This window comes from Microcaecilia unicolor, chromosome 2 (genome assembly GCF_901765095.1).
Source record: "Microcaecilia unicolor chromosome 2, aMicUni1.1, whole genome shotgun sequence".
In the NCBI taxonomy this organism is placed as follows: Eukaryota; Metazoa; Chordata; class Amphibia; order Gymnophiona; family Siphonopidae; genus Microcaecilia; species Microcaecilia unicolor.
The window spans coordinates 539,114,940-539,140,030 of record NC_044032.1 but is presented as its reverse complement, the minus strand read 5'-3'; the positions used below and the strand labels follow the sequence as shown (position 1 = coordinate 539,140,030).

At 43.5% G+C, this 25,091-nt stretch overlaps 1 protein-coding gene and 1 long non-coding RNA gene across 2 annotated transcripts in view; both read left to right on the top strand.

The window, feature by feature from the left end:
* LOC115461485 overlaps positions 1-7,751 on the top strand; it is a 30,366-nt gene extending 22,615 nt beyond the window's left edge. Inside the window, exon 3 of the long non-coding RNA XR_003940721.1 lies at positions 7,651-7,751. This is a non-coding gene — a long non-coding RNA (uncharacterized LOC115461485). The remainder of the gene's footprint in view (positions 1-7,650) is intronic.
* A 15,889-nt stretch (positions 7,752-23,640) lies between these two features.
* SMIM14 (small integral membrane protein 14) overlaps positions 23,641-25,091 on the top strand; it is a 122,352-nt gene continuing 120,901 nt past the window's right edge. The window contains exon 1 of the mRNA XM_030192196.1: positions 23,641-23,782. Coding sequence (XP_030048056.1) covers positions 23,641-23,782 — 142 coding nt within the window. The remainder of the gene's footprint in view (positions 23,783-25,091) is intronic.

Sequence of the window (25,091 nt, the reverse complement as noted above, 5' to 3'; positions counted from 1 at the left end):
ATTGTTGCTCCAGAGGGGGGAGCTGGCTGGTACCTCCACTTTGGGCTAATGAAGATGGTGGAGCTTTGTAGAATGACAGGTTGTATATATGACAAATGGTAAAATTAGTATCCTGGAATGTGGGGGGGGGGGGGGGGGGGGGATTAATGGGCCAATTAAATGAACAAAGATTTTGCAACAGCTACAGAGGAGCCATATTGATATTGCGTTGTTACAGGAGACACATTTACAAGCTCTGGAACATGCTAAGCTCCGAACTTGGTGGGTGGTGAAGTGTGTGGCGGCGGATGCCCAGGGAAAAGGGGGGGGGGGTGGCAATTTTGATTAGGAAAGGGGTGGCAGAAAGGGTGAAAAAAATTAGTGGTTAAACTCTGAGGGGAGGTTTATTCTGGCTGAGGTGTCCGTGAACCACCACACATTTCTCATATGTAACATTTATGCCCCTAATCAACTTGCCACCAAGGAACTCCCACAGATCTGCACGATCGTACTTAAACCTCCATTACCCAGTATATAATGGACTTAAATACAAAAGCATCTACGCATCAACTTTCTCCTACACTAGCACTCATCTCTGGAATGATCTGCCTAAACTGGTGAAACTTACTACTGATCACCCTACTTTCAAAAAAACGCCTCAAGACCTTTCTATTTGGCAAGCGTACGCACCACTCCCGCCAGGCATCTCTGTCTTCTGATCTGTCTTTACCCCAGTGTCATATTAATCACCACTGCTCTTTCTCTTTTTCTTTACCTCGCTTTTGCCTTTTCCCCATTATACTTCTGGGACATTAATTGTTTGACCCCTGACTTGCTGTGTGTTTATGTAGACTGTTGTAAGCCACATTGGGCCTACCCATGGGTGGGAAATTGTGGAATATAAATGCTGTAAATAAATGATTCACAATTCTATAGAAGGGTGATTGATCTCCTTCAACATAAACACTCTTCCTTGATGTTGGGAGGGGATTTTAATGTGGTATGGGACCCTATTATGGCTAGGTCTTGGCAAGACTCACAGAGATCATACTATGCTAATAGAGGGTTGAGACAGCTGGGACGTCTGATGAACTTAGTCAATGTGTGGAGAGAGCTACACCCTGCGGAGACAGATTACACTCATTTATCTAGGGCGCATTCCACCCAGGCTAGAATAGACTATTTGTTGGTCTCAAGTAATGACTTCAGTAGGGTGGTGAAAGCAGAGATAGGGCCTTATGCCATCTCTGATCACGCTTGGGTGTGGATGGAGTGGACGCTAGGATCATCAGGTGCTGGTTGGCAAAGATGGCAATTTCCTTTAATAAAGATCCTGGACTGTGAGAGCTTTTGATGAGCTGTTGGAAGACATATGAACTCACTAATGCTGCTCATTTACCCTATTCTTTACTGGGAAACTGCAAAAACAGTACTTAGAGGAGAGATTATTAAGTACATAAGTAATGCCACACTGGGAAAAGACCAAGGGTCCATCGAGCCCAGCATCCTGTCCACGACAGCGGCCACCAGGCCAAGGGCACCTGGCAAGCTTCCCATACGTACAAACATTAGTTATTCTCATCATGTTAGGGATAAAGAAATCTTAAGGCTGAGCGCACAGCTTTGATGTGCTAGGCAACGATTTGGGGCTTCTAGGGATGGGAAACTCCATCAACAAGTCCTTGATATCGAGGTGGCGTTGAACTCCCTTCTACATCGAAGAGCGATTTAAATCCCAGTTGTACTACAGATATATGCTATATAGACAGATCAGTAAGATGGGTCGTCTATTGGCTAAATTGGTTCATCCCAAGGGTAGGTCTCAAAAGATTCTAACTCTTCAAGACAATTGGGGGCAGAAAGTACACTCAGATGAGGCCATTGGGGAGATCTTCTTTAATTTCTATCGTACTTTGTATGCATCTCCAACTGAGGAGGGCTTACCTGGGGAGTTGTATTTAGATACAATGACTCTGCCATCTATCAGTCAAGCTGATAAGGAATATCAGAACTCTCAAATTAAAGAAGAGGAAGTAATGGTGGCAATAGAGAATAGCCCTATGCTTAAGACCCCAGGGAAAACGGCTTCAGAGCGGAAGTTTACAGGCTTATGGGAGAAGTAGTGATTCCTCCTCTAACAAACTTTTTCAGAACGATAGTGGACTCAGAAAAGCTACTACCCTCTCTAGAGTTAGCACATATTGTTTTTTGCCCAAGTAGAGACCCCTTGTTACCCGCAATCCTATCAGCCTATTTTTCTATTAAACTATGAGGTTAAACTATTGGCGAAAATTATGGCAAATAGGTTAGGCCGGGTCTTGCCAAGCTTAGTTCATGTGGCGCAGGTGGGCTTTGTAGGGGGGTCAATCGGTCATGAAAAACCTTTGTAGAATTCTAACGTCTCTGGAGTATAGACAGTGTAAGGCCCTTTCTGTAAATTCTTATTAGTTTCGATGCCGAAAAAAGCCTTTGACCGAGTTTGATAGTACTTTGTTTACTTCTCTAGCGGCGTATGGCTTTTCAGGTTGTTTTATATCGGTTCTCAGGGCTTTATATTCGACTCCTCAGGCAAGGGTATTGGTGAATGGGTTGGTGTCTTCATCTTTTCCGGTACGTAAGGGAACGAGACAGGATGCCCCCTCTTGCCGTTGCTTTTTGTCCTGTCACTAGACCCCCTCATTAGAGATATTATGGCGAATCCGATGATTCCGGGGGTGCAAATGGGATCACAATGTTTTAAAGTGGCGGCTTTCGCAGATGATATTTTAGTACATTTGACGAACCCAAGGGAATCTCCCGTGGCGTTATTAGAAACTTTCAGGAATATGGGGATTTCGCAGGGTTCCGTTTAAATTTGGAGAAAATCGGAGGCCTTGTCATCCTCACACACAGGTGCGGGAGCTGTGGGGTCCAACATTCCCTCTTCGATGGGCATCAGAATATTTTACGTATTTAGGCATCAAATTGGCTTTTGAAACTAGGAAATTGTATAAACTCAATGTGGGGACCCTTTGGATAGTATGCGCTGGATGCTGGGGAGTTGGAGGGGTCTCCGCTGTCGCTGATGGGACGGATAAGTCTTTTGAAAATGGTTCAATTCCCCAGATGGTTATATGTGCTCCAAGTCTTACCTTTACGGTTATTACAGAGAGAATGGCTTCTATGCTGGGGGATTGGAGACGGGGAGGCCTGGGGGTTCCAGATCTGAGACTATATAATCAGGCATGCTTGTTGCGTCATTTGGGAGCTTGATTTGGAAACACCCAGATATACACTGCGTTGGATATAGAACGAGCGTACTATGCGCCATATAACTTTTATTATATGTTTTATTGTACAGCAGTTCAGATGCCTGGTTGCCTTAGACACAGTGTGTTGCTAGGCCTAATGCGGGAGATGTGGAAGGTTGTAGTGGGGAAAGTGGGAGGGGAAAACATACACCACAGATCAACTTCCTATTCAGGGAATGGGGTGTTTACCACGGGGATGGACAACCCCATCTTTGAGATTTGGGAGAGGGAGGGGATTTCCTTATTGGAACATGTGGTTGGGGGAGGAGGGAAAATGCTATCTTTTGAGAGCTTGCAGGACAGGGTGGGAACTTCTTGGAGGGATAAGTTTGGCCTATGCAACAACTCCAGCACTAAGTGTCTGCTTTGGATAGATCTTTATTGGAAATTAAGGTGGGGGCTCGGGTCCGTGAGTTTTTTTGCAGAAGTAGAGATTAGGGGGCTGTCGATTCGCAAGCTTCATAAGGTCTTGGGGAATGGTCAGACTCAGAGAGATTTTTCCTCTTTAAAAGACAGATGGAGGATTGATTCTGGGCTTTGCTGGAGCACTGGGATGTCTTGGCTTCCCTAAGGTGGATTCATAATTTGATACACTGATGCAAGACTTAGAGATGTGGGTATAGAGTGATTCTGAGAGCATATATGACCAAAGTTCAAGTAACTCATATAGCGGGATGAGGGGGAGTCTTCCTGTTTGAAATGTGGGCTTCCACGTCACACCTTCTTTCATGCTTTTTGGGGTGTGGTCTCAGGGTTTGGAGTTTTTGGGAGCATATTTGGAGATTTATGGCAAGGTTTATTAGATCAAGATATCCAGGAAACGGTAGAACAATTTTTGTTGGATGTGCCCGGAGCCTTTAGGCCTGTCTCCAAAACTGCGATTCTTTAAGTCGTTAAGCTGTGCCTGGTGGCTGAGAGTTATCTTACAGTAATTGGCTGATACCAGAACCCACCGACCTTTTGACACTGGAGGAACTACTACTACTACTACTACTTATCATTTCTATAGCGCTACAAGCCAGGTGCATCTTTTGGTCACCTGGGAGGCAAGGGAGGCTAAGAGTACGTTTAGATGTAAGAAGAATTTTTTTACTTATATGGAATCCCTACCTGGCTATTTTAAGGCCTCAGGGTCGCAGCCTCATCATCAATAATCTATAAGTTTCATGCGCTATGAGAGGAGATATATATATATATATATATATATATGACAAAGTTAAGAGGGATTAAGCTTAGGAGTAACCTAAGAAAGTATCATTTCACAGAAAGGGTGGTGGAGGTGTGGAATGGCCTCCCGGTTGAGGTGGTAGAGTCTAGGACTGTTCCAGAATTTGAAGGATGGGCAGACTGGAGGGTCATTTGGCTTTTTTCTGCCATCATGTTTCTATGTTTATATCGTTTCTGACACAAATGAAACGAGCGCTAGCAAGGTTTTCCTCGGAGTGTGTGTGAGAGTGAGTGTGTGAGAGAGAGAGAGAGTGAATGTGCGAGTGTCTGTGTGTGTGACAGAGAGAGAGTGAGTCTGGGTGCGAGTGTGTGTGTCAGAATGAGAGTGTGTGCAAGTGCATATGTGAGACAGTGAGTGTGAGAGAGAGAGTGTGTTTCACACAGATACACTTTGTGTGAGACAGAGTGTGGAGAGTATGTGTGCGATACACAGACTCTCTGTGAGACCGAGAGAGTGTGTGAGAGTGACTCTGTGACACATACAGAGTGAATGTGATACAGTGTGAGACATAGTGTGAGAGACTGTGTGAGAGTGAGAGAGAGAAAGAACTGACTGTGAGCTAGAGAGTGTGTGTGTGACAGAGATACCTCCCCCCTCCATCTGTGGTGTGGGGACCCCTCCCCCTCCCCTCTGGTCTCAGGATCCCCTCGCCCCTGTCAGGTCTCAGGACCCCCCTGCCCCTCCCCCCTCTGCATGATTGGCAGCACCGTGCGAGTGAGAGTGAGACTGGGTGCGAGTGTGTCTGTGAGAGAGAGAGTGTGTGTGATTGTCTTCTCTCCCCTGCACCCCTCCAGGCACCCAGCAATTATCCTGTCTCTCCCCACTGCCCCCCTCGAGCCACGTTGACGTCACTCAGAGAAAAATGACCCATTCTGCCTGACGCTCACTCCCTTCTTCCGAATACACGTGCCTCTGATTGGTCCCTGACGTCGTGTACCCGTTGCCTGAGGCTCGGTCCGCTTCTTCCCAACAGTTTCCCTCTGATAGGTCCGTTGACGTCCGGGCCAGGTTAGAGCTTTGATTATTAGCAGCAAATTTATTGAGATTGAGAAACCTGAATAAATCAGGAAGGGCATTTAAGGGTGTATATATGAAAGGCTAATTTTAATCCTAATCTGAAAAGGTAGTAAGGCCTCTGTAAAGGATTAAAAAAATACATATATATAAAATTAAAGTGCGCCCCTTTAAGGGACCCCTTCTCCTGACGCTCCTCCCTTCTTCCAATACACGTGCCTCTGATTGGTCCCTGGACGTCGTGTACCGTTGCCTGAGGCTCTGCCCTTCTTCCCATACAGTTCCCTCTGATAGGTCCGTTGACGTCCGTACGTTGCCTGGCAACTGTGCACCATTGCCTTCACTCACTGAAAATGACCCCTTCTCCTGATGCTCCTCCTTTCTTCCCATACAGTTCCAAGTGATACGTCCCTCGACGTCGTAACTGTGCATCGTTGCCTTCACTCTCTCTGTTCCACCCTCGACGTCATCACGTTTTGACGCGAGGGTGAGCATAGAGAGATGTGACAGACTTACGAATGTTACGATGTTATGAACCCTTCACTGAATGTTACGATGTTACGAAACCGTTCACTGAAGCCACGGAGTCAGCTTCAGAACGTTGGAGGTGCGTTTATTATAGTAGATATTTTTTTTTTATGAGGGCCTACTTAACTTTCTGGTAGGGTAGGGGGATAGACTTCAAATCTTCTTGTGCTTTCAACTAGTCTTAGTTGTGGGGGGGGGGGGGGGGGTTAAAGGGGTTATGTCAATCTGGATTTGATAGGTCTTATTGACTTTCTGTATGTTTAGATCCCTTACTGAAATGAGTTTGTATCCTATAGGTATCGATGGGGCTGTTCCAATCATCAACGACTGTTGAATTGTTACAGTAGAATTAATAGTGGGGGAGGGAGAGATTATAGAACTAAGGGCTGCTGGTTGCAAGTTGCGGGGGGTTTAAGAGTCCAGCCATGCAATTTTTGCTGGCTGCTAGCATTGGGAATGGAGAGGGGAGAAGATGGTTCTGTTGGAATAGGCTGGGAACTTAACCTGTATTGTATAAGATTATTGTCCGGTTTTGGATTTAGATGTTCATTAATTGTTTAAGCTTTAATAGGCAAAGAGGGGATTTGGGAAGATAGGGAAGGGATAGATGTGGAAGATAATGTGTTATCCGTATAGTTTATTCACATCTGGGTCAAGAATAATTTGTTAGTTGAATTATGTTACTGTATTTTTTCAAGAATATGTGCACTATTTTTGGGTAAGAGAAGGTTTGGGAAGGGGGAGGGGGGAACACCATAAAAACTGATGACGGAAGTCTCGGCGGCCATTTTTAAAGAGCGATCCAGCAGCAGGGGAGAGTCAGCTCCAGCAGTAGGCAGAAAAGACTGGCAATCTTTCCTGCCTGCCCCAAAGAATCAACTGGACCACCAGGGTGGTTGCCTTCTTCAGGTATGCACTGTACTCGGAGCCTGGGACCCTGTAGCTTGGGGTGGGGGGGAGAGCCGGCTCACCCTGCCAGAACAACCGGCTCGCAAGATGCTAAACAATTTAACAACCGGCTCGTGCGAGCCGGCTCCATCATACCACTGCTCTGAGGCCACTTTTAGCATTGCTGTAAATTGGCTGCAATTTCTTTTTTTTCCCCATTAATGGCCATCTGCTAATTTTCCAATTAGCGCGCTGGCATTAGCAAGGGAGCTCTTACCGCCACCTATTTTGTAGACAGGGGCTCTCGAACTACTCCTGCACTGATTGGTCAGAGGCGCGACTGTGCCCCCCCATGCTAATCGATTAGTGCAGGACACACCTACTCTCTGCCTCCAAACACACCTCCCATGCTAAAAAAAAATCTCTTTTTTTGTACAGGGATAGTGTGCGCCAATCCCAAAACCACCACCTGAGCGTGTCCCGCTGTAGTGCCTTTTTAACCTGTAGTAAGCACGCGTTACTGCTTACTGCAGCTTAGTGAAAGGGCCCATGGGATTAGAGCCTGGATTTATACACCTGATCACAGGGCACTTCTGTGTGTGTATGTAGGTATGACTTTAGTGCTGAGTCTCTCTTGTTGTGACTGCATGCTACTCCTGTCTGAGGTGTTCCAGGGTCGCCGCGAGAACCACAGAACCCAGAAACTGTTTGGATTCTATCCAGGGTTGTGATCGGTTACTTGGGATTCAGCTGCATACCAGATGGATGGGATTTGGCAAGGTTTTCTTGTGATGCGCATTACAGACTCAAAACCTAAAGAGAAGTAGCAGTAAGGAATTTTCATTTGATTGGAAGGTAGAGAACACTGTAAGTTTAGAAACCTTACTGGGGCCCTTTTACTAAGCTGCGGTAAACACTAGCATGTGCTTACTGCAGGTTCAAAAGCACTGCTGTGGGGTGTGCTCTGGTGTCCCGCAGTAGTGTTTGCATATTTGTACGCTACCCATGTGCTAAAAAAATAGTTTTTAATTTTTTAGCACTTGGGTTGGGTCTGGGGGCAGGGAGTAGGCATGTTCTGTGCTAATCGGTTAGCGCAGCTACATTATTGTGTGCTAACCGATTGGCATGTGTGGTTAACATGTGAACCTTTAGTGCCTACAAAATAGGTGTCCAGTAAGTGCTCACATGCTAATGGCCATATGCCATTTGGAAAATTAGAGCATGGCCATTTATTCCTGAAATAAAAAAAAAATCGCCCATTTCCCGGCAGCGCTAAATGTGGCCCTAGCACATTGGAAAGACCTGCGCTGGGGATAGCGCAGGCCACTTTTAGTGCAGCTTAGTAAAAGGGCCCTTTATTCTGATTTCAACTTTTCTCTGTCTACTACTTGATCACAGTATTGTAGGATGTTTATTTTTCTGTTTCCACCCCCCCCCCCCATGATTCATTATGCTGTAGTTTGATTTAAATGCTCTTGTCTGTACTATTTATTTTCTGCTATTTTTTTTGCTACAGGCTTTGCATTACTTAGCATTGAGGTGGTGGCTTTTCAATAAGATAGTTGCATGGCCTGTAATTATGTCACATGATCCATAATCAGCCAGGGCTTTAGGGTTTTCTTATACAAATGCTCTGAATCATTTAAGCAGACAGCTTTTAGTGCTCCCTGGCAGCATAACTCCCCTACTCCCTGGCCCTGACCAATTCCTGGCTCCTTTGCTTTTAGGCTAGGGGTCGGAGGAGGGAGAACATGTTTGATCAAGTTTTTCCTGCTTCAGCTCTTGGTCTTCACTTTCTGCCAGCCTTGCTGTTTGGTACAGTAGCTGCAAGCTGGTTGTCTACATTTTGTTGAAAACTACCATTCCTTGGGGTCTTAATGACCTCCAAGAGAAAATAGTTTGTATTGTACTTCATTCATCATTGGATTGCCCCTTCCTTGTTGGTGCCCACAGTTTTCCAGTTTGTGTTTCAGGCCTACTCCTTAATAAGGAGCTGCCTAATGTGGTTAAATAAAATACAAAGAATGCACTGGAGGACAAAACCTAATACAAGCAAGAAAACTAAAGTTATGGTGATATTAAAAAATATATTTTCCCCACCCCCACCCTAATCACCTGAATCTCTTGAAGCAGCCATAAGTAAAATTAACATACGACATCACCGCCACTGGATCTAACTGGCGGGTGGTTTGATGTCATTAAGTAAATTGCACAGGTAGACCACATGGTGCATTTCTTCATCCAGTGACATAGTTCCAGATGTATACTCCAGGGGGAATTGCTGGAGGGTTGATTAAATAATATCAAAGAAAGATCTAGAAATACCTGTAAATACCAATTTAGAAAGCTGCTATTTGCACATGGATATCCGTAAAACATGGAGATTCAAAGTGGTAGGAATAAAATCTGCATGTGTATTCCCCCTTTTACTAAGGGAATACATGTATATGGAGGAAAATTCCCACATCAGGGTTTACACCTGCTCAAAGGCACGTATAGGTTTTAAAACAGGGCTTCACACAAAGGATTAAGGGTGTCATTCTTCTTAATCCCATGTAATTTATTTTCACCTTGACATTTAAACCAAGTTAAAATTGCAGCCTTACTATTGAATTAATGGCACTTATACATGTAGGTTTTGTAAAATGTAACACACAGATGGCAAAGGTGACAAAAATATACCAAGACAATGGTGCGTGTAGAATTTATTGACATGTATCAGTGAGTCACTGTTTGGAACTTTATTGTCACCTTTGCTGTTTGTGTGTTGCTTTTACTTGGTGTAAAGGTTTGGTGTTCCTCTTTTTGCTTCTTCAGTTGGTTTGTGAAATGGGGCAGCTATATGTGGAAGTGACAAAATTGCCACATCCATGTTTAAGTACCATTACCTCTGTGTGGAAACTGCCAGGTCACTGTTCATTTTTTTAAATGCAAATCTTTGTAAAATGGTTGCTCCTGATGCACGTACAGGCAAATACACATACACCTCTGCATGTATTTGTAGAAAAGGTTCTGCGTCTAAAATACCATCACTACTACTACTTATCATTTCTATAGCGCTACTAGACGTACGCATCGCTGTACACTTGAACATAAAGAGACAGTCCTTGCTCGACAGAGCTTACAATGTAAGTAGGACAGACAAACAGGACAAACAAGAGATAAGGGAATATTAAAGTGAGGATGATAAAATAAGGGTTCTGAACAAGTGAATAAGGGTTAGGAGTTAAAAGCAGCATCAAAAAGGTGGCTTTTAGCTTAGATTTGAAGACTGCCAGAGGTGGAGCTTGATGTACCGGCTCAGGAAGTCATTCCAGGCATATGGTGGCAGCAAGATAAATGGAACGGAGTCTGGAGTTAGCAGTGGGAGGAGAAGGGTGCAGATAAGAGAGATTTACCCAGTGAACGGAGTTCCCAGGGAGGAATGTAGGGAGAGATGAGAGTGGAGAGGTGCTGAGGAGCTGCAGAGTGAATGCACTTATAGGTCAATAAGAGGAGTTTTGAACTGTATGCGGAACGGATAGGAAGCCAGTGAAATGACTTGAGGAGAGGGCTAATATGAGCATAACAACACTGGCGGAATATTAAGTTGTGCACAGCAGATTTGAACATATTGAAGAGGAGAGAGATGGCTTAGTGGGAGACCTGTGAGAAGCAAGTTGCATAGTCTAGCGAGAGGTGATAGAGTGTGGATGAGGGGTTCTGGTAGTGTGCTCAGAAAGGAAGGGGCGAATTTTGGTGATATTATAGGAGAAAGAAACGACAGGTTTTAGCAGTCTGCTGAATATGTGCAGAGAAAGGAAGGGAGGAGTCGAAGATGACCCCAAGGTTACGAGCTGATGAGACAGGAATATGAGTGTTATCCAAAGAAATAGAGAATGGGGGAGGAGGAGAGGTTGGTTTATGGGGAAAGATAAGCTCAGTCCTTGTCATGTTTAGTTTCAGATGGCGCTGAGACATCCAGCAGCAATGTCAGACAGGCAGGCTGATACTTTGGCCTGGATTTCGGCTGATATTTCTGGTGTGGAGAGGTAGATCTTGGAGTCATCAGCGTAAAGATGATACTGAAACCATGGGATGAGATCAGAGTACCAAGGGAATAAGTATAGATGTAGAAAATAAGAGGCCCCAGGACAGATCAGAACTGAGCAAATCCCAGCCTGGACATCTCAATTCCAATTTGTATGTTTATTTGTATGCTACCAAGTACCATACGATTGTGCGGTTTATAAATATTTTAAATGAATGAATGGGGAAAGGGAAATGGGACTTGATATACCGCCTTTCTGAGGTTTTTGCAACTACATTCAAAGCGGTTTACATATATTCAGGTACTTACTTTGTACCAGGGGCAATGGAGAGTTAAGTGACTTGCCCAGAGTCACAGGGAGCTTTAGTGGGAATCAACTCAGTTCCCCAGGATCAAGACCACTGCACTAACCACTATGCTACTCTATGTTCTGTATAAAGTGGGGCTCGTTGCCTGTTTTCTGTATTGCTTTTTTCCCATAAGCAGTGTGTGTCTTTTATTTTAATTCTGCATATCATATGGCCCTAAGGAGCAGCAGGGAGCTTTACCAATACTTTGACTTGATACAAAACACAGCTATCATATTATTGTCATGCTCAAAAATATGATCATGTTTCGCCATTACTTCAAAAATATCATTGGCTTCCTATTGAGCAGCAAATAGTATTTAAATGACTAACACTCACATTTGAAGCCCATTGGGGTTGGTCTTCCTCATTACCTTGCTACCCATACCGTTCTGTATTTCCCAGCTAGTTCCTTTGTTCTGTAAATGTTCATTATCTGGTTCTTCCCAGTCCCAAATGTGCTCAGCTTGAATCTACCAGACACCGTGCTTTCTTCTTTATTGCACCTTCTTCTGGAATTCCTTCCTGCTCACATTCGTGCTGAGTTATCATTCAAGAAATTTGTGTGCCATAAAACCTGCCTTTTCACTCCAGCATTTGCCTCCACCTAAGCACTTCAGATTGATATTTTTGCAAAGTCTACTGCTCTTCCTTTGTCCTTTCTTATAGCAGTCCTTTTCTAGCCCCCCCCCCCCCCCCCCCCCCCGGTTTATTACCCTTTAGTGGAGTTTTGGATGAGTATGAAAGCTATAGTATGTGTGTATTACTTCTTTCCTGTTTTTAGTGTAGTTCCTTTCCTACTGTGAAATTTGTTTTATTTTCTAATCCTCTTAGATCTAGTTAGGATAGGTGGTATAACAAGTTCTAATTAAACTAAACTATAGTATGCTTTGTCCCATGGAAACATACACTCAGAAACTTGAAGACAGCAGCACTAGACTAGAAGGTGAAAGTCAGCAGAGGAACAAAGTTACTGTTTATTACACTTGGGTACGCCTTCCTCAAACAAAAGTTTAATCCTAAGCATTTTGCAGCAAGCAAAATAGTTTGTGTGCCACATCAAGTGCATGAAGTGGTACATTGAAAAATGAAAGCTGGTGTGGCATAAAGTATAAGGCCTTGAAAAGCTGCCTGTTCACTCTTTAGTGGCCTTTTGCTGTGACTGTTGGAGTATAAATGTTTTAAATGTGGAAGCAATGTGGAACCAGTGCAGGACTTTGATGGGAGGGAGACATTGATCACACAGGAAATTATTTGTGTTGGATCCTGAATGGATTGCAGTTACAGTACAGACGATGGGAAGGTCTATGCGCATGGAAGTTGAGAAGCCCAGAAGGATGATGGTCAGGTTTTAGAAACATAGAAAAATGGTGGCATATAAAGACCATATCCCTATACAAATCTCATCTATTCAAGGCCAATGACATATACAAACTGCATATCCATAGCACGAAAGGAAAGTGCATTATTTAACCAAGGTAACAGCTACAGGATTTTCCAGCTGTTGCAGTGAAAGCAGTCACTAAAGACAAGATATTCTTTTCATTCAATATAACAGTTCCTAGAGCCCAAGTTCCTCTTATGGCTTTATAGGTTTATTCTCAAACAGAAGTGAAGTTTCTGTCACTTATTTTTAGACTAACAGTAAAAACACACAATTTACAACAGAATGTTTCTAAATACACATTCTGTTTAAAGTTCAGCTTACTGATATCTTCTAAACAGTGGGTAGCTACAGGTGGGCGCGGGTCCCACCCACTTAGGGCTCAGGCCCAACAGTAGCACATGTTTAGCAGTAGCTAGTGGGGATCCCAAGCTCCGCCAGCTGAAAACTTCCCCCTGATGGTAATGAAAACGCTGCTGTCCACGACACTGGCAACTGCGCATGCTCAGTTTTCAGCGCATGCCTGCTGCAGACTGCCAAAGTGGAGAGAAGCATTTCCCACCAGCGGAGGTATTTTTTTGGTGGGAGGGGAGAACGCTTGGTGCCCACCCACTTCTTGCCTAGGCCCACCCAAAATCTGCTGTCTGGCTACGCCCCTGCTGCAAAACATCAAGTTCTAATTCATTTGTGCTAACCACATAGTTTTGTGTTTGGAAAAAAAAGTGGAAGGGTAACAAAGGAAAAAGGAAAACAGAGCTCTTCTCATTCTCTGTTTAACAAACCCTGCTGTGAAGCAGCTGAAAAAAAATTACCTTAAGCCCTTTTGTGTCAGTTTTCTCTTCATGAGGCTGTTAAATAGGACACAACCCAAACTGTTCAGAAGGAATAACTTTATTTTTCTCTTCCAGATCAACTTAAAATAAATTTTGATACACAAAAGGGTTCTCTCTTGTTTTCACCTGCAATAGACTTTATTTAAATTCTTTAACAACCACAACATTTTGTATAAAATACATTTACCATCGTAAGCCTTTCCCTCTATGATTAATAGCTTTGTAATGAGGTCATTTTACCGAATTGTGCTCATTCATTGATCTCAATATAAAACACTCATACCTAATGTACACAAACTGCCTGCATCTAAAATATATCCCTTCAACATGTTAGTGCAAAGGAATACAGTATTTAGTAAAATACCACATTGCCAAACATTTAAAATTCTTTCATATGGGAAGTACAAAATAAGATTATACTCTGCTAAGTGGAGCCTCAAGAATCCTGGGCAAATGGTTTCCCCTTCTAGGGAACCTCCTAGCACCACCTCTCTGTAGGGTGCTATCCCTGAATCCTCTTTCATTAACATTCATCAGAGAAACCTTCATATGTTCTGCCTCTCAGATCTTATCTCTATTAAACTGTAAAATCTGGCTCCCAGCCAGATTGGCATAAACCACACTAGGCTCCTCGAATGTCTCTTCACCTGAAAAGCTTGTGCTGGAATCAAGCTTGATGAACCACCTTGCAAATATAAATGTATGCCCAATCAACAAAAATATAGTTTCTCATATCATTTTTGTTTCCCACAAAAAATCTGTTATTCCAGAAGGGAAATTAACCTTCTTTATAAGAACCTTGACCTGGTGCATTTCAGTCTTTTAAATAATGCAGCCTTTCAATACCTTTTGGCAGTTCGTTAGTATAATTCAATTGGTAACAGTACATAGACATAGCTAAAAGCCTACAAAAAGGCAGAGACAAGACAACAGGAATTAACAAGACAAACAAAAACTGGAATTCCATTATGGAAGTCTAAAAACAATTCATTGACCATTTCCTATGATAATTAACTTTAGTTCTTGGAAAAGCATGTCTACAAATCAGAAAGAGAGCACTGAGGATAAACCTTTATGTATATAACTGGATCAAAATAAAAAACAGTCTCACTCCAGTGCCTCTGATCTTTCTGATGGCAGAGATAGCCAGCCTCACCTAGAAGAGCACCAATATTTTGAAATGTAAATCCTATAAATAAATCCAAATCTAACAAATTGTCAGTGAAACCAGTCATTTATTTAGATTTGCATAACTTGTTAATTAGATTGTAAGTTCTTCGAGCAGGGACTGTCTCTTTATGTCCAGTGTACAGCACTGCGTATGGCTAGTAGCAGTACAGAATAATAAGTAGTAGTAGTAGTGATTGCTCTCCTTAGTCTCTCCTAACCTAAAATCCAAAATGGATACATTTTGATAGCCTAACCCACAGATGAGGTAATGAATCCATCAGGGATAACAAAATAAGAGCAGGGGTTATACAGATGGCCAATTCCAGGACTATAACAAATTATGCTTTCTTGACCATAAATAAGTCACTTTGGTGCCCGAGAAAGGGTAAGAAAACGTTCTTCAACAGTCAGCTTATCTTTAGCTATGCCTGTAGTGCCTGGACAATCAATCTACATTGATTGGGCTTCCTGAGGTAAAGGGCAAAGGCTGAGAAAACAAATTAGTCTTATATACAATAACAACGTTTTCTACTATTTTTCATTTAAAAGAAATTAACCCTATGTTGACCAGTCCCACAATCCCATCCTGCCCCATCTCTTTGTCTACCTTTAGTTTAGCTAGCTTCTCACAAACGTAGAGGGGCATTTTCGATAGAACATCTAAATCAGAATTTGGACTTTTACAAAAACGTCCAAATTCTGAACTGGAAAGATGGTCATTTTCGAAAAAGATAGACAGCTATCTTTGTGTTCAAAATACTATGGACGTTTTGTGATTTGGATGTTTTTGTTTTTCGGCCATTTTCGAAAAAAAAACCCCAAAACCCTTCCAAATGCAAAATGCCCAAAATCAAGCCATTGGGATGTAGAAGGAGCCAGCATTTTTAGTAGACTGGTCCCCCTGACATCCCAGGACAGCAATAGGGCACCCTAGGGGCACTACAGTGGACTTCATAAACTGCTCCCAGGTACACATCTGACCATTACTCCCTTACCTTGTGTGCTGAGCCCCCAAAACCCACCTAAACCCACTAGCCCCAACTATAGGGAGCACCTATATGTGGGTACAGTGGGTTTCTGGTGAGTTTGGAGGGTTCTCAGTATCCTCCACAAGTGTAACGGTTGGGGGGAGGAGGTAGGAGCCTGGGTCCACCTGTCTGAAGTGCACTGCACCTACTGCTAAGCTACTCCAGGGGCCTGCATGCTGCTGTAATGGATTCTGAGGCTGGCATAGAGGCTGTCAAGTAACGTTCTTCATCTCAATTTTGGGGGTGGGAGAGGGTTAGTGACCACTGGAGTAGTAAGGGGAGGTCATCCCTGATTCCCTCCAGTGGTCATCTGCTCATTTGGGGCACCTTTTGTGCCTTATTCGTAATAAAAACAGGTCTAGCTCAAAATGTCTAAGTTTTAGTCCTGGACATTTTTGTTTTGTTCCATTATGGCTGAAAGACGTCTAAGTCTGAGGAAGGCCAAGTCCTGCCTTGAACACACCCTCACATGACCCCTTGAGATTTAGACAGACTTCAGAGGAAAAACGTCTAAAAAGAGGTTTTGAAAATACTGATTTGGACGTTTTGTGAGATAAACATCCAATGCAGACTTCTGTCACTTTTTGGACGTTTTTCTCTTTGAAAATGAGCCCAACAGTCTTCTGAAATTTAGTCAAGATCTACTGCACATCCATTCTTATTAGCATTTGTTTTCTGTGATCCTACTCCCGGTTTTTTAGCTGTGAATGATGCGTGTCTTAATTTTGAACCACCATCCAGTGATAATTAGATGTCAAATGATCAGCCACTGTAGCATCAGAAACACTCTTCCCATTTGTAAGCGTCAGTCCATTATGGCCCTGTGTCACATGGGTTCCATTACCAATGGCTGGAACAGTTCTCCCTGTAGAGAATCCAAGATCTCCTTACTTCTAGACGAGTTCACAACAGGGGTGCCCCAATCAACACTGGCATATTGAAATCACCTATTAATATTTATTTATTTAGTTGTTACATTTATATCCCACATTTTCGTAGGCTCAATGTGGCTTACATAGTACTGGAGAGGCGTTACAGATTCTGGTGTAAACAAATACAAAGTGATGTGGTAAGATAGAGTTCATGTGGCACAGCCACACTAGGGAATCGTACAACGGAAGAGTTGTGATATGTCCATTACGTTCTTTAGTTTTGTTGTGTTGCAGAGATCAGGCATTTATGTTGGATCGGTAGGGTATGCCTTTTTAAACAGGTTAGTTTTTAGTGTTTTCCGGAAGTTTAGGTGGTCGTTCGTAGTTTTCAAGGCTTTAGTAATGCGTTCCACAGTTGTGTCTCCTTTCATTGGAATCTTGTGAATCTCTGCATTTAAATCTGTTCACTACTTCTGTCTGTGAAGGAGGCCTGTATATCACACTAATGTAAATACATTGTCCTTTTGCTTTTTCCAGATTAACCCACGATGCCTCTTTCTTACCCTTTGTCTAGCAATTCTGTCATTTTAACATTATCTTTAACATATAGTGCCACTTCTCAGCCCTTTTTCTTTACCCTGAGGTCTGACTGTGGAGGGAGAGAGAAGTGTGGATCTTGGTTTTGGTGCTTAGGAAGATGTGCAGCATTTGTGACCACCTGGATATGGAAATGTGAATAGTGATGGATGTGACTTCAGAGAGAGGATGATGCAATCGTACACTGTGATGGAGATGGATGGAGAAGCAGCTCAGTCTTAGATTTTTTTTTATGCTAATAGGGTTTAGGGCATTTTTAACTGGTTTTAAAAATTTGAAATGGACTACCTTAAACTCTGGAATTTGTTGCCAGAGAATGTGGTAAAGGCGGTTAGCTTAGCTGGGTTTAAAAAGGGTCTGGACGGCTTCCTAAAGGAAAAGTCCATAGACCATTATTAAATTGACTTGGGAAAATTCACTGCTTATTTCCGGGATAAGCATCATAAAATGTATTGAGCTTTTCTGGGATCTTGCCAGGTATTTGTGACCTGGATTGGCCACTGTTGGAAACAGGATACTGGGCTTGATGGACCTTTGGTCTGTCCCAGTGTGGTAATACTTATGTACCTGATTAGATGTGGATATTTGCCCATCTGTCACAACATCTATCCAGATCAAACAGTGAAATGCCCCTTATGAGCTATGGAGATATATATAAAATCATAAAAACTTTCAAATATTTTATCGTCTTCCACTGCTCAGGAAGTGCATTTTAATAAACCCCTAAATTTTGAGGGCTTTTAAAAATTATTATTATTTATCAGTTTTACAAAATAAGACAATACAATAATGAAATTCTCCATTAAAAGGAAAATATTCAATAGCAAAGAAGAAAGACATAACAAAATTTCATAAAAGACATTCTAGCCCATCAAAGGGAGGACCCAAAAACTACTACTACTACTAATCATTACAAGAGTCGGAGAACTATACCAGTAAACTAAATTAACTACTGACACATCTGAAGCCCTAAAAATAGATTCCTTGTACATTATAGGAGATATCCCAGGTGCCCTTCCTGTTGTTTGACAAATCTGCAATTGTTCAGGTTCATAGAAAACGAGAGGCTTTTGGGGTTTAAAAAAATTTAATTTTATTGGGCCATAAGAGCACTGACCTGCCAGACTAGTTAATACATTCTGTGGACTTAGTGGAATGGGGAGGTGCAGAGAGGGGGAAGGGATGAGTGGGGTCTGGGGGGTGGATTGGGGGGGGTTGGAGGGAGAGAGATGTTAAAGGTTGGAAAAATATTTTAAAAAGTTAGAATGAAGACTGTTCATTGTGATATCTTCAATTTATTGTTGTTGTAGTCTTCAATTAAAAAAAAGATTTCAAACTAATTTACTCTTTTTGGAATTGTACACATGCACCTTGTTATGCAGTGTTTTCTGATTATTCTCTTTTCCAAAGTCCTTTCTTCACCTGCTAACCCTGTACTTGTACGCATTACATGAATCAGGATTCCATGTGCTGGACCTGAACCAAAATACTGCTAAGTGATTTCTGATTATTTTTTCTAATTTCTCAACGTTTGGCTTTAGGTTTAGCTACCTGATATATCTATTCTCTTGAATTTAATGCTTATTGCTTAATTTGTCCTGTGAATCTGTATTATGGTGCACTTCTCTGTCTTCTAACCCTGCCCCCACCTCCCAAAAGACAAAAACAACAAAAAAAATACCCTCTTTCCTTTCCTGCCTAGCTCTGATAGAGGATAGGCTTTTCTAACTGTGTCTTGTCCTGTAGCATTCTAACTTTGTGGAAAGGTTCTGCCAGTCCTAGGCAAAAACAAAAACTTAGTCTCCCAACTGGTTATAATGTAAAATTTGCATTTTACATTGATGAAACTGCTATAATTATTTGGAAGAGCTCTGGAGGAGGAATAGAAGTGAAAAGTACCATCGGGAATGTTTTGAGGAAAAAAGAAATAAGATGGGAGAGTTAGAATATATTGCACTAAATGAAAAATTAGATATAATAGGCATCTCTGAGACCTGGTGGAAGGAGGATAACCAGTGGGACACTGTCATACCAGGATACAAATTATCATAGTGAAAGGGTGAATCGAATTTGGTGGAGGGATAGCATTGTATATTAAGGAGAGCCTTGAATCAAATAGATTGAAAATTCTGCAGGAAACAAACACTTCTTGGAATCACTGTGGATTGAAATTCCATAAAGGGGAAAAGGATAGTGATAGGAGTGTACTGCTGTCCGCCTGGCCAGGATGAACAGATGGATACAGAAATGTTAAAGGAAGTTAGGGATGCAAACAAACTGGGCAACACGATAATAATGGGTGATTTCAATTACCCCGATATTGGCTGGGTAAATGTAACATCGGGGCATGCTAGGGAGGTAAAATTCCTTGATGAAATCAAGGACAGCTTTATGGAGCAGCTGGTACAGGAGCTGACAAGAGAAGGAAAAATTCTAGACCTAGTCCTTAGTGAAGCGCATGATCTGGTGCGAGAGGTTATGGTGCTGGGGCCACTTGATAACAGTGATCATAATTGATCGGATTTGATATTAGCTTTGAAGTATACAAGGACATCCAATACGTCAGCGTTTAACTTTAAAAAAGGAGACTATAATAAAATGAGAAGAACGGTGAAAAAAAATTTAGAGGAGCGGCTGCGAGGGTCAAAAATTTACATCAGGTGTGGATCTTTTCAAAAACTCCATCCTGGAAGCCCAGACCAAATATATTCCGCGTATTAAAAATAATAATGAAATGTATGTGGATACAACATCACCTTGTATTTGTTCTCATCGGAGCCTGCAAACGCTTCTTCGGTACTATGTAAGCCATATTGAGCCTGCAAAGAGGTGGGAAAATGTGGGATACAAATGCAATAAATAAAATAAATAATAAAATATATTCTAGTGGAATTTGATAGTTAAATCAACTGAAATTTGTTTGATCAGATTGATTCATTTTGATCACACCTAGAGAACTTTTTTTGATACAGCACTTGGCTGACTAACTGGGAAAGGAAGAAGCGATATAGATCACCTTGAAAAGAGATAATAGAACCTCTGTCCACATGGGTGTTGTCTACAGACCTCTGACAGAAAGGAACTAGATAAAGATCTGATTACAAATTCAAAAGTTGGGAAAGAACAGAGAGGTTCGGTTGCTGGGAGATTTCAATCTGCCAGATGTAGATTGGAGTTCCATCTGCGGAATCGAAAAGAAGTAGAGAGATCGTGGATGCTTTTCAAAGTGCTCTACTCTGACAAATGATGAGAGAACCCACGAGGGAGGGAGCGACGCTGGATCTGGGGCTCACAAATGGAGATAGTGTGTCAAATGTCCGAGTTGATGCCCACCTGGGCAGTAGTGACCATCAGTTTGGTTTGATATAACAGCGGAAGTGGAGGGCAGCCCTCAAAACAAAGTCCTGGATTTCAGGCATGCTGACTTTAGTAAAATGGGGGAATACCTGAGGAACGAGCTGATGGCTGGGAGGACATATGAAAAGTGGAAGGGCAGTGGTCCAGGCTAAAAGAAGCTATAAATATGGCTACAAACCTTTATGTAAGGAGAGTAAATAAAAGCAAGAGAAAAAGGAACTCAATGGTTCTCTAAGCAAGTGGCTGAGAAAATAAAGACTAAAGAGTTGGCGTTCATGAAATACAGAAAAACTCAAGAAGAGGAACACAGAGAGGAATACCAGATGAAACTGAAAGCCCAAGAGAGAGATACGTCTGGCGAAAGCGCAAGCAGAAGAACAAATGGCTAGAAATGTAAGGAGGTGTGACAGAAGTTTCTTCAGGTATATTAGTGAAAGGAGGAAGACTAAAAAGGGAATTGTGAGACTGAAAGATGCTATGAACCGCTAAGTGGATAATTGAAGAAAAACAAATTTGCTAAACAGATACTTTTGTTTTCACTGAAGAAAATCCTGGAGAAGGACCACGATTGACTGGCAAAGTACATATGAGAATGGAGTGGATTAGCACCATTCACAGAAGAGAGTGCGTATGAACAACTTGAAATCTAAAGGTGGACAAAGCCATGGGACTGGACGGGAGCCACCCCAGGATACTGAGGGAGCACAGAAAGGTTCTGGCGGGTCCTCTTAAAGATTTGTTTAATAAATCCTTGGAAATGGGAGAGGTTCCGTGGGATTGGAGAAGAGTGGATGTGTCCTCTTCACAAAGTGGTGATAAGGAAGAAGCTGGAAACTACAGGCCGGTAAGCCTCACTTCAGTTATTGTAAAAGTAATGGAAGCAATACTGAAGGAAGGATAGTGAATTTCCTGGAAGCCAATAAGTTGCAAGATCCGAGACAACATGGTTTTACCAAAGGTAAATTGTGCCAAACTATCTCATTGAATTCTTTGACTGGGTGACCAGAGAATTGAATCAAGGACGTGCTATAGACGTAATCTACTTAGATTTCAGCAAAGCTTTTGACACAGTTCCCCACAGGAGGCTCTTGAATAAACTTGACAGGCTGAAGATAGGACCCAGCATGGTAAACTGGATTAGGAACTGGTTGACGGACAGACACCAGACGATGGTGGTTAATGGAATTCACTCGGATGAGGGAAAGATGAGTGGTGGAGTGCCTCAGGGATCGGTGCTGGGGCCGAGTCTGTTCATATATTTGTGAGTGACATTGCCGAAGGGTTGAAGGTAAAGTTTGCCTTTTGCGGATTATACTAAGATTTGTGACAGAGTGGACACCCCGGAGGGAGTGGAAAACATGAAAAAGGATCTGCAGAAGCTAGAAGAATGGTCTAAGGTTTGGCAATTAAAATTCAATGCAAAGAAATGCAAAGTGATGCACTTAGGGAGTAGAAATCCACGGAAGACATATGTGTTAGGCGGTGAGAGTCTGATATGTACAGACAGGGAGAGGGATCTTGGGGTGATAGTATCTGAGGATCTGAAGTCGACGAAACAGTGTGACAAGGCGGTGGCTGTAGCAAGAAGGTTGTTAGGCAGCATAGACAGAGGTGTGACCAGCAGAAGAAGGAGGTGTTGATTCCCCCTGTACAAGTCGGTGAGGCCCACCTAGAGTATTGTGTTCAGTTTTGGAGGTTGTATCTTGCTAAGGATGTAAATAGAATTGAAGCGGTGCAAAGAAAAGCTACGAGAATGGTATGGGATTTGCGTTACAAGACGTATGAGGAGACTTGCTGATCTGAACATGTATACCCTGGAGGAAAGGAGAAACAGGGTGATATGATACAGACATTCAAATATTTGAAAGGTATTCCGCAAACAAACCTGTTCCGGAGACAGGAAGGCGGTAGAACTAGAGGACATGAAATGAGGTTGAAGGGAGGCAGACTGTCACGTCTGTGGCCGTGACCACCCTCATACTTACCTTGTTTCTGGAAGTCAGTGGCTGTGCTGGCTTCTGCTGGTCTCTGTGTCTGTGTCTGTCTCTGTCTTAGTTTCTCTCTGGCTCCGTGTGCTGATTGCCTTACTGGACCTTCACCTGTGTGGGCTATGCCTCTTCCAAGATGGCTGCCGCCTCCTCTATGCCAGGTACCAAGATGGCTCCTGCTTGTCCTTCCTGTGGGCTCTCTTTCTCTGTGTGTCAAGCCTCTCTTTGGAGGCAAGGAAACTTCTGCTTCTGTCCTGCTGGTGGTGACTCATCAGTGAGTCCTTCATAGGAAGTGCTGGGCTTGCAATCAGTGCCTTTGCATGAAGTTTATGCTCTTTAGGCCAGGTCAGGTTAGTAGGTGTCTGCTGCACTACTGCTTGGCCTCTCTCTGGGTCCCAGCCCAGCTTCTTTCTGTGTCTGTTGTCTTGCCGTGGGGGGGTTTCCCTGTCTCTGTTCCTGGCTTACCTCTGTGTTTGGGGTGAAGCCTCTGTTCTGGCTTACTCTGTGTTTGGGGTGTTGCCTCTGTTCTGGCTTACCTCTGTGTTTGGGTGTAGCCTCTGCTCCTGGCTTACTCTGTGTTTGGGGTGAAGCCTCTGCTCCTGGCTTACTCTGTGTTTGGGGTGTTGTCTCTGTTCCTGGCTTACTCTGTGTTTGGGGGTGAAGCCTCTGTTCCTGGCTTACTCTGTGTTTTGGAGTGATGAAGCCTCTGTCCGTGTTTGTTCTCTGTCTGCATGTGAAGCCTCAGCCTTTGTGAGTTCCCACTGGTGTGTGGGAGCGGCTGTGCTTGTCAGACTCTTGGCTTGATATTCCTGGTTTACTCTGTTTGCTCCTGCTACCGGCACAGACCCTTGGCCTGTCTTCCTGGTTTACCTCTGTTCGCTCTGTTGCCTATCTTGAACTCTGCTTGTATTTCCTGAGTGTATAGTCCTGATCCTGCCTTGCCTAGTCTGTGTGCTTACCCTGCTTGTATTTCCTGTGTGTATATCCTGAATCCTGTCTCTCTGTCTAGCTAGTGGTTATTGCCAGGGTGTGGTCCCTGTTTCCTGCTGCTTCCTAGCTAGTGGGTTTACCCCGCTGGGTATTCCCTGATCCCAGTCTGCTTGCTGCATGTGCCCTAGTCTTTGTTCCTATGTCTGTCTCTTGGTCTGCCTTCTGGTTCTTGCTAGTGGCTGTGCAGCAGCACTCCGTTCTGAGTTTAGGTTCCTAGTCCAGTTTCCTCGTGTTTCCTTGATCCCTCGGTGGGTCCTCTGTATCTCCAGTCCGGCCTTGGCCAGCAAGTCCTGTCGGCCGCTCCCGCACGCTGGAGCTCAACTCCCGCGGGCAAAGGTGGCCTAAGCACATGTGAAGCGGTTCCTTTCTGCCGGTTCCAGTGGCCTACTTCCAGTCCCGGGTTACAGTCGGTCCTTCGGACGTCCAGTTCCAAGAGGTCTTGCCTGCTCTGCCGCTCCTCGGCAGGGGCCCATGGGCTCACGATCCCAGTGCTGCCTTGAGAACCTGACAGCATTCCAAGGGCCTCGAGAACGCGGACACAGACTCAAGAAAAATGTCAGGAAGTATTTTTTCATGGAGAGGAGGTGGTGGATACTTGGAATGCCCTTCCGCGGAGGTGGGGTGGTGGAGATGAAAACGGCAACAGAATTCAAAAATGTGTGGGATAAAATAAAGGAATTCTGTTCAGGAGGAATGGATCCTCAGAAGCTTAGCGGAGATTGGGTGGCAGCACCGGTGGCGGGAGGCGGGGTCTTAGTGGTTAGGAGGTTGGTGCTAGTGCTGGACAGACTTCTACGGTCTGTGCCCTGAAAATGGCAGATACAAATCAAGGTCAGGTATACACATAAAGTAGCATACATGAGTTTATCTTGTTGGGCAGACTGGATGGACCGTACAGGTCTTTTTCTGCCATCATCTACTATGTTACTATCCAGCTTATTTTCGAAAGAGAAAAACACCCCAAATTCCGACCTAAATCGGGAGATGGACGTCTTTCTCTTGTGGGTGCCCAAATCGGTATAATCGAAAGCCGATTTGGGCGTTTCCAACTGCACTCTGTCGCAGGGAACGCATAAAGTTGATGGGTGCGTGTTGGAGCATGGTAAAGGCGGGACTGGGGCGTGGTTATCGACTAAGGAGAGATGGGCGCGCTCGGCCGATAATCGAAAAAAATAAAGGCGTTTTAGCCAGAATTTAGGACACTTTTCTGGACCCTGTTTTTTCACGAACAGGTCCCAAAAAAGTGCCCTAAATGACCAGATGACCAACGGAGGGAATCGGGGATGACCTCCCCTGACTCCCCCAGTGGTCACTAACCCCCTCCCACCAAAAAACCGGAACTTTAAACACTTTTTTTTTCCAGCCTCTATGCCAGCCTCAAATATCATCCCTAGCTCCATGACAGCAGTATGCAGGTCCCTCGAGCAAATTTAGTTTAGTTGGTGCTAGCCCGGACCCATGCAGAGAGCAAAAATCGGAAGAAAAAAAAAACATGCAAGTGCAGTTGGGGACGTCCAAATTAAAATAGTAAAAGGGAGATTTGAACCAGCCACCTTCTGATTCCCAGG